The 17,550-nt window shown below is 42.3% G+C and overlaps 1 protein-coding gene across 4 annotated transcripts in view; it reads right to left on the reverse strand.

Moving 5' to 3' along the window:
* The window catches only part of UNC5D (unc-5 netrin receptor D), a 536,775-nt gene that overhangs the window by 210,212 nt on the left and 309,013 nt on the right, over positions 1-17,550 (reverse strand). For all 4 annotated transcript variants that reach the window (XM_075997365.1, XM_075997364.1, XM_075997363.1 and 1 more), the window contains exon 3: positions 8,126-8,269. In XM_075997365.1, coding sequence (XP_075853480.1) covers positions 8,126-8,269 — 144 coding nt within the window. The remainder of the gene's footprint in view (positions 1-8,125; positions 8,270-17,550) is intronic.

Genomic DNA, 17,550 nt, shown 5'->3' on the forward strand with positions numbered 1-17,550 from the left:
CACAGATCGTGTATTTTTACAAAAACAATGGCTGAAGTGACAGTTTTCTCAGCCATCACATCGAAAGTCCCACACCGTTGACTTGCTGCATTGCTAGTAGTGCACACGCTGATTGTTTGATTATTTATTTATTTTTGAGACATGGTCTCAGCTCCGTCACCCCGGCTAGAATGCAGTGGTGTCATCACAGCTCGCTGCAACCTCAAACTCCTGGGCTCAAGCGATCCTCCTGCCTCAGCCTCCCAAGTACCTGAGGCTACAGGTGGGAGCTGCCACACCTGGCTAATTTTCTATTTTTAGTAGAGATGGGGTCTTGCTCTTGCTCAGGTTGGTCTTGAACTCCTGGCCTCAAATGATCCTCCCACCTCAGCCTCCCAAAGTGTTAAAATTATAGGTGTGAGTCACTGTGCTAGCCAACTCTGATTACTTGATCAGATAGGACTGATAGGATTTTCCAGGGAAAAATTACAGAATTCTCCCTTTACAATTAATAAATATCTTGTGAAGAGATACTTCACGATTATGTAAATATCCTGCTACTCTTGAGACTTTCACCCAGTAGTTTTAGCCTCTATGATGATGCTTGTCTGCATCAATTAATCATAGATGTGTTTATTCCATAAAAAGGAAGAGCTCTTCCTTTACCCCACTATCTATCTATTCATTTTTTTAAGTGTCAGTATGGATTCATGAATTCTTATTTAATGAGTTATAATCCTTTACTTTCATGTTGATGCTCAAGCTGCCTCAGATTTGGCTAGTGGGAGCCCCTTCTAGGAAGCTGCTGCATTCTTTTTACATGTTCAAAATGAGAAACATTAGATAAAATAATTGGCCTTTGCTCTTCAAAAAGTCAATGTCATGAAAGACCACTGAGAAACAGTCTACATTACAGAAGGCTAAAGTGACCTCACAGATGAATATAACATATGATCTAGAATTTTGTTATTAAAGGACATTACTGGGCTACTGATGAACTATAAATAAGGTCTCTAGATTAGGCAATGGTATTGTATTAATGTTAATTTCTTGACAGTTATATTAATACTACAGTTATACCTGAAAATATCCTTGATTTAAAAAACATATACAATGAAGTATTTAGGAAAAAATGGGGCATCATGTCTGCACTTTATCTTAAGCAGTTCAGGAAAAAAAAAAAAAAACAACTTAATCGTCTATATATAAATGCATAGATAAACAGAGAGATAATGCTCAAGACAAACGTAGTAAAATGTGAACATTCGAAGATTCTCAGTTAAGGGCTTAAGGGAGTTTTTTATACTGTGTTGCAACTTTTCCGAAGTCTGAAAATATGTTACTTTTTAATTTTTTTTAATTTCAGGGTATCATGAGGGTACAAACATTTTGGTTACATTTTATATCAGTTAAAAAATGTTAAAGCCCTATTAGTTCATACCTCCCTTACTCACCTACTACAGTAATTCTTTCTCCAGTGTTGCCTTCGACACTCATGCCTTCTCTTGCCCATGTGCTATCTACAGGGAGTTGCGGCCACAGGAAGAACATTCCATCACTGGGCATTTCTAGCTGTTAGCTCAGCCCCAAATATACCACCTTAACACTTATCTCCTGGGCTGCTGCCTCTGCTTTTGGAGCAAAACAGAATAATCCTGTCCCGATTCTACATGAGACACTTCATATGTGTCCTTAACCTTTTCTGGGCCAATTATTTCCTTTTCATGTAACTATTACACACATGCAGTGATTTCCTGAACCATCGCCACCCCTGCCACTCAGAGCATCGTCACAGAGCCGCACAGAGCTACACGCTTCATTTCATGCTCTGCTGCTGATGGCTTGAACCACTTCCTCATCTTTCCACAAGGGGCCCCATATTTTAATCTCGCACTGGGTCCCACAGATTATCACCCCAGTCCTGCTGCCAAAAGCTCACGTGGCACCTTTGTGTGAACTGAGTGACCGTAAGGGCTGGTGAGAAGACAGCACGTATGTGCCTACAAAAACTAGCCACTTCCTCTGGTGGAGGCAATCCCATTTTTTCTGGGTGTGCATCTTGGTAGATTGCGAGCTACATTTGCACACTCACTCCTCTGCTTGGCTAAATGCTCTTAGGAAATGCACAACTTTATCTGGAGGCCCAGCTCTCCCGTCCTACAACAATATTACTACTAATTAATTTCAAGTCTAAAGGAAAGGAATGACCTTTGGTAGAGCAGAATAATACTGTCTCTTGACTTTGGCCACTTTGTCTACGGGGGAGGGAGAGGAGGGTTGCATGCTTTTGTGTGGTCTATACCAAGCGCTGAGGATTAGTCTTAACATCATTTTCCCATAACCTGGGAACATATTCCATGTTCTGCAAAGAGGAAGGGAGCAGACAGGGGGCGGTTGGCAGCCCAGAATGTTCTCATAGCTGTATACTGTACATCACAAAGGGAAGGGGTGTAATGCTTCATTACTTCCTTTCTGAGCCCTTCTTCACTGCAGTACTGATTGCCAGGAATAGCGTACAAGCAAGGGAGGGCAAAGATGATCCCTGCATGTCCTCGTGAACTATGGATTCACTAAGAAGCCAGGTTCCATGTTAAAATCATGGCACAATCATGACATGCAACCAACAAATGCCCTTTCATGGAGCCATCCCCTGCACTTAAGGGGTTTCATTCCCAGCCAAACTACATTTATAATACACAGGTAGTAATACAGAAAGCTCTGTATTAGGCTTATGGGCAAGAAAACAAGTAATGCAGGTTGAAATCTTAGTTCCTAACCTAACAAGGGAAATAAATCCAGAAATAACTTCAAAAGTAACTGTGATTTGGGGTAAATTATATTCGGTAGCATGGTAGCAGTACTAAATAAAGGCCTCGAGAACTCAGAGATGGGCATGTGGAATTTTGAAGCTGGGGATGTAAGAGTACCAATTTCAATGGCGAAGCTGGTATGAGAGATCAAAAGTTGGCTGCCGAGATCGGTCAGTGATCAGGGACTTGCTAAACCAGGTTTTGTGAAGGAAAGAGTATGCAAAAATGGGTTGTGGATGTAGAAATCAGGAAGACGTAAGAGTTTGAGATGTGGCTGAGAATAAGCTCCGGAGAGGGAAAAAAAATTACACAGGCAAATCAAGGTGGAGGAAAAGCAAGTCCCATGGCCCACAATTTAAGCATGTAAGCTGTGCCACTCGGGGGGAACATAGCATGCTCGTAAGGATATCATGGGAGGTAAGAATGGAAATGAAAGTGGAGGCCAGGCAGTTGTGCCTGTATTTATTTACATATTCTGCAGGTAGAAAAGGGGCCATTGACGGTTTTTAGAGGGTGAAATTATCAAAGCCATGAAGCCCAGATCCATAATTAAGGTTTACTTGCATGTCTCTCTTCCATAATTTTCAGAAAATACACTATCCATCAAAAAGCAAATAAAAATTATGCTGTTTGTACTATGGGAGTTTCACAGCTTTAAGTAAAGATCTCCTCTAATTCTTTCACTTATTCTTGGCACAATTGCATAGATACTTTTGGCCGGGGTGCCTCAGATAAGCAGCGTATTTAAATTGTATTCAGGATGTATCACGTTTTATACACTTTAGGAAAAAAAAATGCAAAACAGTGGTTTCCTGGTGTATTTCCTTCCTTGGCCAACTTGCTATCAGAGGCTCGGTGACACCAGGTGACCGAGCTTTCTCTATTACCTGATCCCCTCTACCATGTTGGAGAAAAGGCCCAGGTGTCAAAGAAGGTTTGCACAGTCAAGGGTTAAGGATGCAGGTACAACATTTTATCAGCAAAGGAGGAGAAAAACAAGGAAGAAAAGAAAGGGCTAAGGAGCCAAATGTTCCAACATGTGAAAACAAACAACTACGAATAACTGAATATTCCCCGTTCTGACAGCTGTGCAGGAGCACAAGTGACAGGTGCCACGGCCATGGCGTCCCCGTCTACCTCCCGCTGAGCTCAACCAGACACACGAGAGGGGCCAGAGAGAGTCCCTTCCTGGAGGGGGACTTCTGCCAACTCTGCCGGGGGGAGGGGAGTGTAGGTTGGCTTTATTTATTTATTTTTAACCTGTGTAAAAATCACTTTTTAAACTGGGCCTATTTCCAGCCCCGGGCATTTGGACGGGCACCCAACGTCTTCCTGACACAGCGTGCAATCGTTACGATAAAAAACAACAGTTTCAGATGACAGGCACTCTGGCTCCTGAAACACATACACAGCACACACTCTCACTTGACCGTGAGGAGGAATGCAATTTGCTCATAAAGGGAGTAAGGAAAGAAAGCAATCGCTGCTTTTCTTAAGGAAACGCTCAAATGCATGTGAACTTTTCTAGTGTGGATTTTAAACACCTATTTAACAGAAAAGAATCAACATAGCTTAGCAGCAGGAAGATTCAGGGGGGTGAGGGGGTAGTGAAAGATTTGGGTCCATGTCTGCCTGTCTGCCATCAGCCAGGTGACCATTGGTTGGTCATCTAACTTTTTTTTTTTTTTTAAGAGACAAGGTCTCATTCTGTCCCCCAGGCTGGAGTGCAGTGGCATAATCACAGCTTACTGCAGCCTCGAACTCCCGGGCTCAAGCGATCCCCCTGCCTCAGCCTCCTGAGTAGCTGGGACGACAGGTGTGTGCCACCGTGCTCGGCTCACCTAAGCTTTCGGAACATCACTTTCCCAGCTGTTAAGTGAAGGAGCTGGGGGAATGGATTAAATCGGCATTTCACAAATAGTGTTTCATAAAGGCATGCTAGAGCCTCCTTACTGGAAGTGTGGTCCACAGACCAATCGGCAGTGTCTGCACCCAGGGAGCTCATTAGGAATATAAAACTGCAGGCCTTACACCAGATTTACAAAATCATTTTTAACTGAATCGCTGGCATTTTAATAAAATCCCAGTTGACGGGCATGCAAGTTGGAGAAACACTTTTCCTGGGCAATATATCCCAAAATTACCTGATCACAGAATCACCTGGATAACTGGATACAAACACACGTTCCAGGCCCTTCCCCCAGAGTTTGATCCAGAAGTTTTGAGGTGGAAGCCAGGACTCTGCATACTTAACTAATACCCCGTGTGAGTCTGTATTCCACAAATACATGAGCCATATAAATAAATAAGCACTTTCTGTACTGCCTCCCTTTAACACCGGATGATCTCTAGGAGAGTCACGGGCAAGCTTCCTGGTGTTCCTGGCTAACGTGATCACGTCAAGACATTCTGGTTGATGCATCTCTCAGCCCAACGTCCCAGCTGCCATAGCGGTTTTGCCCACAGCAGTTATACAATTATTAAATTCTTAATGGATAATTGGTTAAATGTAGGAAACATAAGGGACTCTCGATGTTGAACTACAGCAGTTTAATGAATGATGTAAAAGTGATGCTAATTTTGTGAAGTTCCCCGCAAGATGACTGTCATCGGATTCATAAGCTACGTTGACCTATTAAATCCTTTCTTGGCACATTGAGATGTCTCTATACCTCAAAAGCCAATCTTAACAAGAAGATATGTAGTGACAATTATATCCAATTGGGCTTTTCATTTACTGGGAATAAAGATACCCTCATCACAGGCAAAATGTTATTTGCTAGGAAGTGCTTACCAACAGCTGTCAGAAATCTTCCTTCTTATCCCAGTATAAGATGAAAGCTATTTTTTTTTAAAGCTTTTTTTTTTTTTCTGCAAGCATATCAAAAGAATTCCAAGCAAGGTCCTAAAGGCAATCCCCTTCCCACTCTTGATGCTATTAGACTAGTTAAATTCCAATTTACATTTTAATGTACACTGGTCCTCAAGTCAAATGCAATATTTAATAACAAATCATGCCTTGGCTTGCATAAATAATTTTAGATAAATTAAACCACCTCTCACTTGCTACATGGGAAGAAATTAAAAATATGTTGCAAACATTACTAGAGATTATATTGAGTTTCATAATATAGGCATTAATGATGTTCAGATATTTTTTAATTTAAATATGATATCTTTATCTCATATACATGTGCACATCATATACAAGAATGACAACATATGTTTTTAATCTCTAAAGAGATTTGAGAGATTATCATGGGGAAATTATTCTGTGACTCTAAAAAGGTGGGAAGTGATAGACTAGAAAAGCATTTTCCATTTTTAACATTCTTTGATTCTATCATACCTGGGAGAGTTGCACACTTAAGGCTGACCTAAAATAAAATTCTATAAGGAGTCCATACATCCATAATCTACAGAAAAATTACTGAAGCACAAAATTTTAATTCATTTAGTTCTGATAAGGTTTAACACACTTACGAGTGCAAGATGCTGGTGCTACGCCAGAGAGGTGACGGTGATGTGTTTGGAAGGGTCACATACACTGTACGTGACCCAAGCTTACCAGAAATTAATGAAGGTGGGTATGAGCCATTTGTTGCCAAACTTTGGGAGCAAAAACAAAACTTTTCCCTGCAAAAAAAAAAATCCCTGGAGGTTTCTAGCAGGCAAGTGGCAATCAGAAATTAAGTGAGCAAGGGTGGAAGTGGGAGAGGTGGGACGTGGACAGGTCAGGGAGATGGAATTTATAGTAGTGCATAGAACAGGTCATGTGGGCCTTTGGGGAGGGAAGGAAGGAGAGGATGGAAAAAAGAGGGGTTGAAAATAAAGAAATAGAGGGAACCTGTGTTGAAACCCCTCGTGTTCTATTGCTTCTGCTCTTTGTGCAGAAAGAGCCCTGGGCTTTGTCTTGACTTGGGTCAAATGCCCAGAATGGCAAGGTCAAGGTCAAGGTCAAGGCCAAGGCCATCCTGGGAACACAGACGTGAGCTTATTAAGGGAAGAGTAAAGGCAAACATATTCCCCCTCTCAGCTGACCTGCTATTACAGACTCATAAGATACTTGTTGGCTAAAATTAATTGACTAAATAGCCATAGGAAAATTGCTAATATTTCCTACGGCTCTCACGTCAAGAGCACAGCTTACGAGGTGACCTCTTGATGTGACCCCTCTTCTCCCCGGCCTACTAGGGCCCAAGCTCCACCCAGGAGAAGGCTTCCTAAATCGCCGGTGGAGTGAAGGTGAAATGCATACTTTAAGAGGAAGATTTAATTTCCCAAGAAGCATAAATGTCTCTGCAAATAGCAATTCACTCCTATTCTCAATCCCTAAACCATCAACATCTGCTATGAAGAATTACTTGAGTCCTCAAATAAATCTCCCTTGTCCCCTATTCTTTATGACACTCTCAAAAGACAGTATTTGAATAAAACAACAATAACCATCTCTGCCTCCATCTCCCAATTTCATTCTGGGGGGGAGGTTTGTATGCTCCTGGGCACAACCAAGGAGGTTTTATGGGGCTCCACGGAGGTGGGGTAATGGGAGTGGGTGGGCTGATGACATTTTCAAGGAGGAGAAAAGAAGTCTGGGTATTTACACATTTTTTTTTTTTTTAGATTATAAAAGCACTGATACTGACATATGATAAAGAAATCTTAGACTCTCCTGAAAAGCAATCTTCTTTCCTTCTTATTATTTTCTGAGTGTGTATCTTTTTTTTTTTTTTTTTTTAAAGCATTTGGAAGGATGAAGCATGCTGTACACGAATCCTACCTGGGTCAAACAAATGCAGTTTAAAAACCCATTTCCATGTTTTAAGATTCAGAGAGAAGAGATTTACCAGGAGGCTATAAACATCACTTCATGTCTTTAACGTCTTATTTTTGCAGATTTGCTGGAAAGTACAGTAAACAGTCATTGCTCAACTTTTCCCGTCAATGGCCCCCTGAACTCTGTCATTGACGGCGAGCACCAGAATCCATTTGCGTGGGTTCCTCTCGCTCAGGAACATTCTTTTCCCGGCATTGTTGAGACACCTGCACTCTGCCGATCTAGGCAGAATCTCTCAGCCAAACTGATTTGCTGATTGTACTCCGGAGGAAATTATCAAACATTTCAGATACCATTTAAAAAGAGTATAATACAGATTCAGTACAGGGAGAGTTCTGATGGTTTCTTGCTGTTCCTGTTGTCATCTATATTATGCAGAAGCATCTGATGCCTACAGAGCCCCTCTGCAACTCTATGCAATGCCTGTCTGTGTTACCCCGGGGGACAAGGTCACCCAGAATGGTGTCCCGCGGGACAAGGTCACCTGGAGTGTACTTACAGGCTATGCGCACAGAGGCCTTCCTGCTCTTGGAGGTCCCCAGGTGGCTCCACGCCACACACTGGCACCAGTAGTCCTCTGGCCCGTGGAAGTCCTCCACCTGCTGCCTGGTGACATTAATGAACACCTCACGGACCTTCAGACCTGATGGGAGAAGATACGGAGAATCAGCTGAGGCTGTCCTCGAAGAGAAAGTTAAGGTTAGCCAAACCTTTTCTTTTTAATTAAACAATTCTGTTTTTAATCAAGGCAAGGTTTTAATTACTTTGACAATAACATATTACCGCTAATTAAATTCCAACAGCTGAGTAGGCTGGCAAGCGCAAGTGTAAAGTATTAGCAAGCCATTGTGCCTCCCCTGTAATATCACAGTTTGCACAGTAACATGACTGGATGCTTTTTCTGTGTCTTTCTTTGGGCAAAATCCACGATGAGGAACGTAGCACCTAAGTTCACTGCTGGGACTGCAGATGCTGGAGGAGGCCTCAGGACACCAACCGCAGAGACACAGTCCCAGGCTGTTCCATGTGCCCCCACCCCTGGGTTTGGGAGACAGGGAGGGTCACTGGAGTATAACAATGTGGTCGAGGAGAAAGAAGGGATGGTGGACATGGGCACACGGGTGACCAGGCTAAGGAAGGGCCAAAGCATCGACTTCAAAGGTCCAGGACAGCAAAGCCAATGAGACCCAAAGGAAAGACGAACACAAGTGGGAAGCAGACAGGCTGAGCTAAATTAGTCTCTCTTTTTGTACTTTTTGGTATTTTTTTTTTAAATGGCTACATCATACTTGTACATAGTTTTGGCGTGCATGTGATATTTTGATAAGTGCACAAAGCGTGTAATGATCAAATCAGGGTAATTAGGATAACCATCACCTCAAACATTTTTTTTTTATATTTCTTTTTTGATATAACATAGTTGTACCCATGCATTAAGTTAATCTTAGAGCCCTCACAGGACAACCAGGAGGGTCCCCAGAGCAATGGTACGAGGAATTGAAGAAAGATTTTTTTTTTTTTTTTTTTTATATATATATAGAAAGAAGGGCTAAGGCTAAGCTGGTGAATTGGGATAGAGCTATTAAGGCCTTAACCTTTTAATTTTTTTTTTTTTATTATTACTTTGCATTCTCCTTCTAATTGTTTGAAAATGACTTTGGCACCCATAACTGGAGAGTGTGAGCTTCTTCTACACCTTTGACCAAGGACTATTAAAAGCCTGTCTGTTTTGGGGAAGAACAGTCACTTTGCACGGAGTGCCAAGGATGAAAGGGGACCCTCTCCTCACCAGCCATGCCAGTTAACGCGTCACAAACAGGGCAGCAGCCTTTATAGCCAGCGTGTCCTCTCCACCTGTCACCTTCTCTGCGGCTGTGCCTTGCTCTAGGCTAGGCAGTGTTGGGGGGTGGGGGGGAAGAGGAGATGCTTATTAGTGAACTCCACGAAAGTGCCTCCATTATGATGAGCCTTGAATGTATTCACCCGTTACATTTCCGCACACACTGAGGCAGGGCGTGCTATTGCAGCCCCAGCTTGCAGGCATGAGAACTATGATTTAGAGGATTGTTGGGGGCCGATTCTGGTGTTATGCCTTGTACTAATCATTCACTATAGCCTGTAACGTATGTGTGCTGCATGATTCAGCGGTAGTCAGCATTTTCTTCAGACACGGTTGCTGCCTTGTGACATGATAAGAGGCCTGAGTTTCTGCACGGAAGCAAATGTTGCCCAGCTCCCACACAGAGGGCCCCCATGGTGGGAGTCTGGAGGCCATAAAGACAAGAAGAACATTCCCAAGGACTGGCCCCCGTTGGATGGTTGGTAGTCAATGATGGGTAAGACTCCCCATGGGAGGGGCGACCTAAGACGGGCACAACCATGGGGCCACAAGCTGGCTGGGGAGGAGAACAAGAAGTTCTTCTGATGGCTGCACTGCTCTATGTTGCTTATCTCGGCCTTGGCTTTTGAGTCATGTCTGGTGCTGGTGCCTCAAGTAACCGTTTCAAGGTCTGAGACCATGGGAAGCTGTTCCCCTGTGAAACAACTCCGGAACTGACGGTAATCGCTGCTATGCCCAGATGCTCACGTACAAGGAACTAACCTTGGGTCTGGAGTGTATAAAAGTAAAGCCACTGGTGCACTGGACACTCGAGTCATTTCATGTGTCCGTGTGCATCTGTGTCGTTATTTTATGTGCTGTGTCCATCCTCCGTCCTGTAATCGGGCCACGACAGAGAAGCTAAGTCGTCTGTCCACAGAGTTTGTAAATGGAGAGTCTGGAGTTTGAACCTGGCCACCTTACACCAAAACCAGCACGGCATAAAGGTGCTTCTCAAGAATTCAATTCTCTGCCTGTATTTTTAGGCACTTATCTTTATAGGAATAAGATTAACACATGGAACATTTAAAGAAAAAAAAAATAAGTGCCTAACTAGGCCTTTTACTTTAAGTTCAAAAGCAAACAGGGGACAGAAGCATCAGTAGAATCAAAACGAGCCCAGGAGTCTTGGTGAAGTTGGCGAAACATGATGACATCATGGGGCAGGATTTAAGGGACAAGAAAGGGGGTGTTAGATTACTCAGGCTGGGGAAACGTTCCCTTCTACCCAATCAATAATGTGTGCAGTGTGTGATGACAGACAGTTATGGCATATAAATCACCATGCACAGTTCGAGGTATACTTTTTAAATTTATAGGAGGAACCCACATACAGAAAATCACCTTGATGACAGTTGATAATTCACACTTCCCCTGTTAGTGGAAAGTACAAAAATACTGTGTTTTCCCTGTCAGAGACGTAAGGGTCCTAAAAGCTATACTGAATAGGAAGAAAGACACCTGAGAGGAGATGATGATGATGATGATGTTGCTGCTACTTTTTTTGCTTGTTTCTTAAATAAAACAAGAAATATGAGTGGAAGGACACAAGCAAGGAGAAGGAAGGGTTGGCAGGCAAAGAGAGGAAGGGGAAATATCACAGAAAGAGGAAATAGTAAGATTTTTTTTAAAGTTTGTTAGGGCAGAAAACATGCATGTTAGAAAGTAAAGTTGAATAGGTAAAACTAAGGAGGTAGGCTCTGGAGAAGAGGGCTTGATTTATATTTTTCTCTTTGATTTGAGGCAAATGGTGGATGATATACTTTAAGAGTGAAAGAGAAGAGAGAGACCACCAAAGCAAAGCACACAGGTAGGATGTAGGGCAACTATAACAGGCCACAGCTGCCCTGCTGCAAGCCAGAGAGACCTACTAAGGCAGAATCCACCTACCTCTCTTCTTGGTCTCACCAAACAAACATTCAATAACCTTGAAAGGTCACAAATGAGTTCAAGCATTTCACCTGGCCACTGCAGAATATACACAACACTACTCAAAGTACTTTACAGATTCAATACAACCCCTATCAAAATACCCATGACATACACAGAAAAAGAAAACACAATCCTCAAATTTGTAAGGAACCATAAAAGACCCCAAAGAGCCAAAGCCATCCTGAGCCAAAAGAACAAAACTGGAGGCATCACACTACCCAACTTCAAAACACACGACAAAGCCATAAAAACCAAAACAGCATGGCACTGGGATAAAAACAGACCCCTAGACCAATGGAACAGAATCGAGGACTCAGAAATAAATCCATGCATTTACAGCCAGATCTTTTTCGACAAAGGTGCCAAGAACAAAATTGGGGGAAAGATAGTAAATGGTGCTGGGAAAACTGGATATGCATATGCAGAATGAAACTAGATCCTTATCTCTCACCATACACAAAAATCAAGTCAAAAACGGATTAAAGACTTAAACCTAAGACCTGAAACTATGAAACTACTAGAAGAAAACATTGGGGAAACTCCAGGACATTGGTCTGGTCAAAGATTTTTGAGTAAGACCTTAAAAGCACAGGCAACCAAAACAATAATGGACAAATGGGATGACATCAAGGTAAAAAGCTTCTGCACAGCAAAGGAAACAATCAAGAAAGTGAAGGGACAACCCAATAATGTCAGTGGGCTCTGGGACACGGTGGCTGTCCCTAGTTGTCTGGTATCTGGTCCTGGGGAAGGGGAGTCTGGAGTGTGAGAGGTTCACAGAGCAGGTTTTTAGGGCTATGGGGTCTGGACTGGTTTGTCTGGATATGAAAAGCTCGCAGGCTTTAGTTTGGTATCTCTTAAGAATCAGCCAGCCCAGGGCAGGCAGTCCCTGTAGGGTCAGCAAGACCCCAGCTAGAAATCATGATCCCATAGACAAAGAGCTGCATGTTGTGCTTCGCAAAGCATAAACAAGTAAGCCAGGGTGCCTGACTATGAAGACCGTAACTGATCTTACCCTGTTCTTGTCGGGAGGTTTTACAACCCATCATTCAAACTAACCAGTTGGGAGAAAAATATCAAGATTTCAAGATTAGGATGCCTCAAATTCCTAGGAGAGGCTTCTCACGGGATCAACGAAGCAAAGTGAGTATAAACCAACTGCTCCCAAACACAGTGTAATTTTCCCTACCAGTTGTATCGAGGTGGCCGGATTCCTTAAGAGGCCAAAGGTGGCATTACCATCCCACAGATAGTTCATCATCTCTCTGGATTAGGCCCTTTGTCTTCTAACAGGAGGTCCTCAGTTTTATCAAACCATCCTCCCCAGAATCATCTTGGGACACTGAATACTTTGTATCCATCATGCTTTTCCCTTCCATAGTAAGAAATAACTAATGAATAAGAAATATTTTTTTAAAAATAGTACATTCTTTTTCAAATATTCACTTCGGTAGTGAAATATGCACACATATATGCACACATTTACATATGTAATATATATGTATAGACATAATATGTGTGTGTACATATACATGTACACATATATGACATATGTGTACATATACATGTATGTGTATATGTGTACGTATACATGTACACATATATGACATATATCCACACATGACAAATCTCCTAGGAGAGCAGCTCTCCTTAAGGAAACCCCAGCTCCCATCTCCTCCTCCACTGAAGTTCAGCCCACCGTGTTGCATGCAGAGACAGCACCCAGCCATCTACTGCTGCATCCCCAGAGATGGCAGCCAATGTGTTCATAGGAAATACTACAGGGCAGCAAACATTCCAGGCAAAATGAAAAAAACAGCATCTCATAAATAAAAGCAGCATTGTCCCCGATAACTTGCATAACTCTAATAAGCAAAGAAAAGTCCAGCCCTTTAAATTACTGTGAGAATTATAACCATCAGCCTTTGTTACAGAGTAGAGTCTTAGAGAATATAAAAATATGACTCTGGTACTGATATGCTAATAAGCTTTCTACACTGTTGGACGGTTTAGCTGTAGACAGACTAACGTTGGCAGCAGATGAATAATTGCTCTGCATGTACTAAACATAACACAGCAGCAGAGAACTTCATCATTTGTCAGCTTTATTTGTTTAAATGAGAAAAATGCTGACAGCAGTTATTGCTATAATCCTCTTATTTATCAGATAGGAAACACTAGTTACTCTTAGCAGGTCTAATCCTATTGGGAGACTAGAAGTTAGAGAATTTCCAAACTAATTGAAGGTATATACTTCACTGTTCAAGGAAGGGAAATGTATAAAAGAGGGCAGGAAAGAAATAAAGAGAGAAAGAGAGTTAAAATAATTTACTTCTGGTTGACTTTTAATAAAAGGGCTACACAGTCTTAGTCTAAGATCTGAATTTGTTCTGGAGAAAATAAACGCTTCTGGACCAGTATTTAACATTCAGGACCAGGCCAGCTCCAACCTGGTACTATTATTAACACCTGGCCCCTAGCCTGTTATCACCTGCTTATTACCATAGTGACACAAAGCCTGTCACAGCATGCTGCCCTGCTTACTGTTGCCAAACAGCTACCAAATAAGCCTGGCAACTTTTGGAAGGACTTGGAAGGAGTGTGACACAGTTCTCAGATGCTTACCTGTCCCCTCAACCTCACGTTCTTTTGTAATAGGACGTTGGGCTTGCTAAACTGAATTCCTAGATCCAACAAGGAAGTGAGAACCCTCTTCTCCTTTAAGATGTTCTTCTTGTCCCGACCACATGGAGCAGTCAATGACTACCCAACTAGATTTCTCAGTTGAACTGTTTTCTCATCCCAGTCTCTGTGCTCTGTTTTCTTGGGCCCTTTTTTTCCATACCGCACCCCATGCCTGCTCTGTCCCCCGTTTTCTACATTGTAATGATTCACGATCATTTGGGAGAATGACTGAGAGAAGGATCGTTCACCATTTTGTAAACAAAGCTCAAAAAAAACTATTTCAGTGCAACTTCCTCAGTAGCATAGGGTCTTGGGAAAGAAAAAAAAAAATTAACTTCCCATGAAAACCAACTATCTCTTGCATTCTAGATCTTTCTCTAATGGACCACACATCTCCCTAAGTATTTCAGTGTCTCTCATACCTGGCCCTGGCTCCAAAGTTTTCCCTTCCTACTATAATTCCTGAGCAGACAGAAAATAGCCCATTCAGTGAGCAGAAAGTCCATCACTTTATATAAAGCAATGTTTTCCACTTGTCTTTTACTGGTTCAGGGCTAGAGCCCAGAAAACATGCTTCAACAATGGGAAGCTCCTTCATATTTTGAATATCGCTGTTATTATTCATTGATATTTACATATTATAGTTATCAATGCCATCACATGCATTATCTTATTTCATCTTAACACTATGTTACTATTATTTCTACTTTTGGTATTACTATTTTGTCCCAGGTCTTACACCATAAGAAACAGATCAAAGATGTCATAAGGTCTGCAACACATATTCATTTGAAAAAAAATAATTGCTGAGTGCCCCATATGTACCTGCCACTGTGCTGGGTGCTGAGGATATTGTGACGAGCAGGTGACCAAGACCCCTGCCCTCAAAGAGCTTCCAGGCTGGAGGGGGAGACTTTTGAACCTGCCCCAAGAAGGCTGACTGACAACTGCCAAGACACCAGAAACACAGACTGCTACCAGATCACACAAGAGGGACTTCTAATCTCTCCAGAGGATCAGGAAAAGCCTGTGGGGGTGGTTACCATCCTACCCAAGATGGAAGCTCTGAGCCCATCCAATATACAGCTTGGTTTTCATTACAAAACACAGCTCTAGGATTCTGGTATGAACACATGCATCTCACAAATACTTGAAGTCTCCAAACTGAGATATAGGGAAGAAATATCAGGGAACTGTGTCTCTGTATCTTGCAGGAGCTGAGATATCTTCAGGCCGATATGCTACCAAAAATAGTAAATTAAATATAGATAATTAAAAGGCAGAATGATATTTCATTTGGCTGGCAGATGATTAATTAGGGCTAAGTATCTTTTACCACCTCATCCTAGCAACAAGATAAAAATGTATTTTGACAAAAAAAAAAGTCTCCCTTTGAATGTGCATGTACACCATGCCTAATGAATACTCGTTAGCATCCCCGGGATAATAAGCACTCCGCAATTTCCTCAGAAGCACCCCGGGTTCAGTCTTAAGTACAGAACCGAAGAACACACCCAGACTCTCCAGTTCCTTCCACACCAGAGATTACAATTAATCAGCTCCGAGGTGTCTGCCAGAGGAAAGCAAATTAACTTGATAGCTTTGCCTCCTAATAGCAAGATGGGAAACTTACGAGGCAGAAATAGATACGGCAGGGTTGGTTAGAGGACAGTCCCCATGAACGACAGCCCCCCACGTCCTATGCACAACACTTTGGGGAACACAGTCCTGATCTCCAACTCTGTTGCGCTCATCAGTGACTTTTCATTCATGCAGCCTCTGAAATCACCTCCTGCTCGCAGCTTGTGACCTGTGGTCAGAGCTTGTATCGGCCACACTGCCACTGCCATGGGCTCTGACCCAGCAGCACGGAGACACACTGAGACCGGCATGAATGCCTCACGTGCAAGTAACGCGGTATTATTCTATGAAGGACAAAGATTTAATATTCACCTGTTAATGATATATTAGCCATTGTATCTTCTTGGAATTGTAAAAGCACATAATTACGTATTAGTTGTCTGCATCATAATTACAAGCCACTTGCCTCATTCAAAAAAGTAATAAGGTACCGATTTTATATTCACCATTTTGGTGGCTAGCTTTCTTTTTCTTCGTTTGTTCTTGAGACAGAGTCTCGCCCTGTTGCTCTAGCTAGAGTGCAGTGGAGTCGTCATAGCTCGCTGCAACCTCAAACTCCTGGGCTCAAGTGATCCTCCTGTCTCAGCCTCCCAAGTAGCTGGGACTACAGGCATGCACAACCACACCCAGCTAATTTTTCTATTTTTTGTAGAGACAGGGTCTTGCTCATGCTCTGGCAGGTCCCAAACTCCTGACCTCAAGCAATCCTCCCATCTCAGCCTCCCAGAGTGCTAGGATTACAGGCGTGAGCCACTGCGCCCAGCTGAGGGCTAACTTTGAGTATTTGCTATGCATGAGCCCCTGGGCTAATGTGTCATGCATGTTAGGTGCTAAAAGTCTCACAACAATGAAGGTGGATACATTTATTACTGCTATTTTACACATGGGGAAAATGAGGTGTAAGGAAGGTAAGTAACACATGTACCTAGAACAGTTTGTAAATGAGGAGCCAGATTTCAAACGTGGTGCCACCTACCATGAACACCCATGGTGTTTTAACCGCTATGCTATCATCAGATTTGTGTGTGCGTGTTTCCGTTTTTTTTTTCCCCAGACCTTTTAATTCCCACTTCTAATAAATAAACATACTTCTTAATGCTGTATAAACAGAAAAGACCATAAAAGTCCAAAGATGCTGCTCAAGAAATTACGGGTTGGGAACAACTCTCTGGTCAGTATCAGGAATTGTTACTAAATTATATAAAGTGATTCACTACTTTGTATCATTGCTAAGGACAGAATGAGAGTAAATGGTCTCCAATTTTTTTTTGGTTTTTGTTATTTTCGGTAGGTAAAGGTTAAATCAGACACAAGAGACGAGACCTTCATACTCTGCCACAGGTTACAGACAGAATTGGTAATATTTTCCTGAAAATTGTTTTAAGAGTATGTTGGTTTTCTGTCCGAGAAACACAATAAGAAATTCACAAAATGAAATCTAGGATGGGAAGGAAGGAGAGTCCTTCTATGAAAGTCAGCTTTAAACCCACAAACTGTCAATGGGACACTTGAGAGAATGATTATTTCTGGGTTTTGTGGTCTACGATGCATGCTTCCCAAATGCACCTCGGTGATTTGTGAATCACTGAGAGCAACATCGCATTAATGGTTTTCTGGAAGATACCATATTCAAATCCCCACCCCCAGCACAGCAAAGTTCTGAGATACAAACTTTTAAAAGGTAATACATTTTTTTATGTCTAAGTCTTCTCCTTTTTCCCAAAACAACCCATTAACCTTTTATTCCCCAGAGAGTGACCCCAGTTGTTTAAAAAGGAAACCAGCAC

The sequence above is a fragment of the Microcebus murinus genome, chromosome 24 (assembly GCF_040939455.1).
Source record: "Microcebus murinus isolate Inina chromosome 24, M.murinus_Inina_mat1.0, whole genome shotgun sequence".
NCBI lineage: Eukaryota > Metazoa > Chordata > Mammalia > Primates > Cheirogaleidae > Microcebus > Microcebus murinus.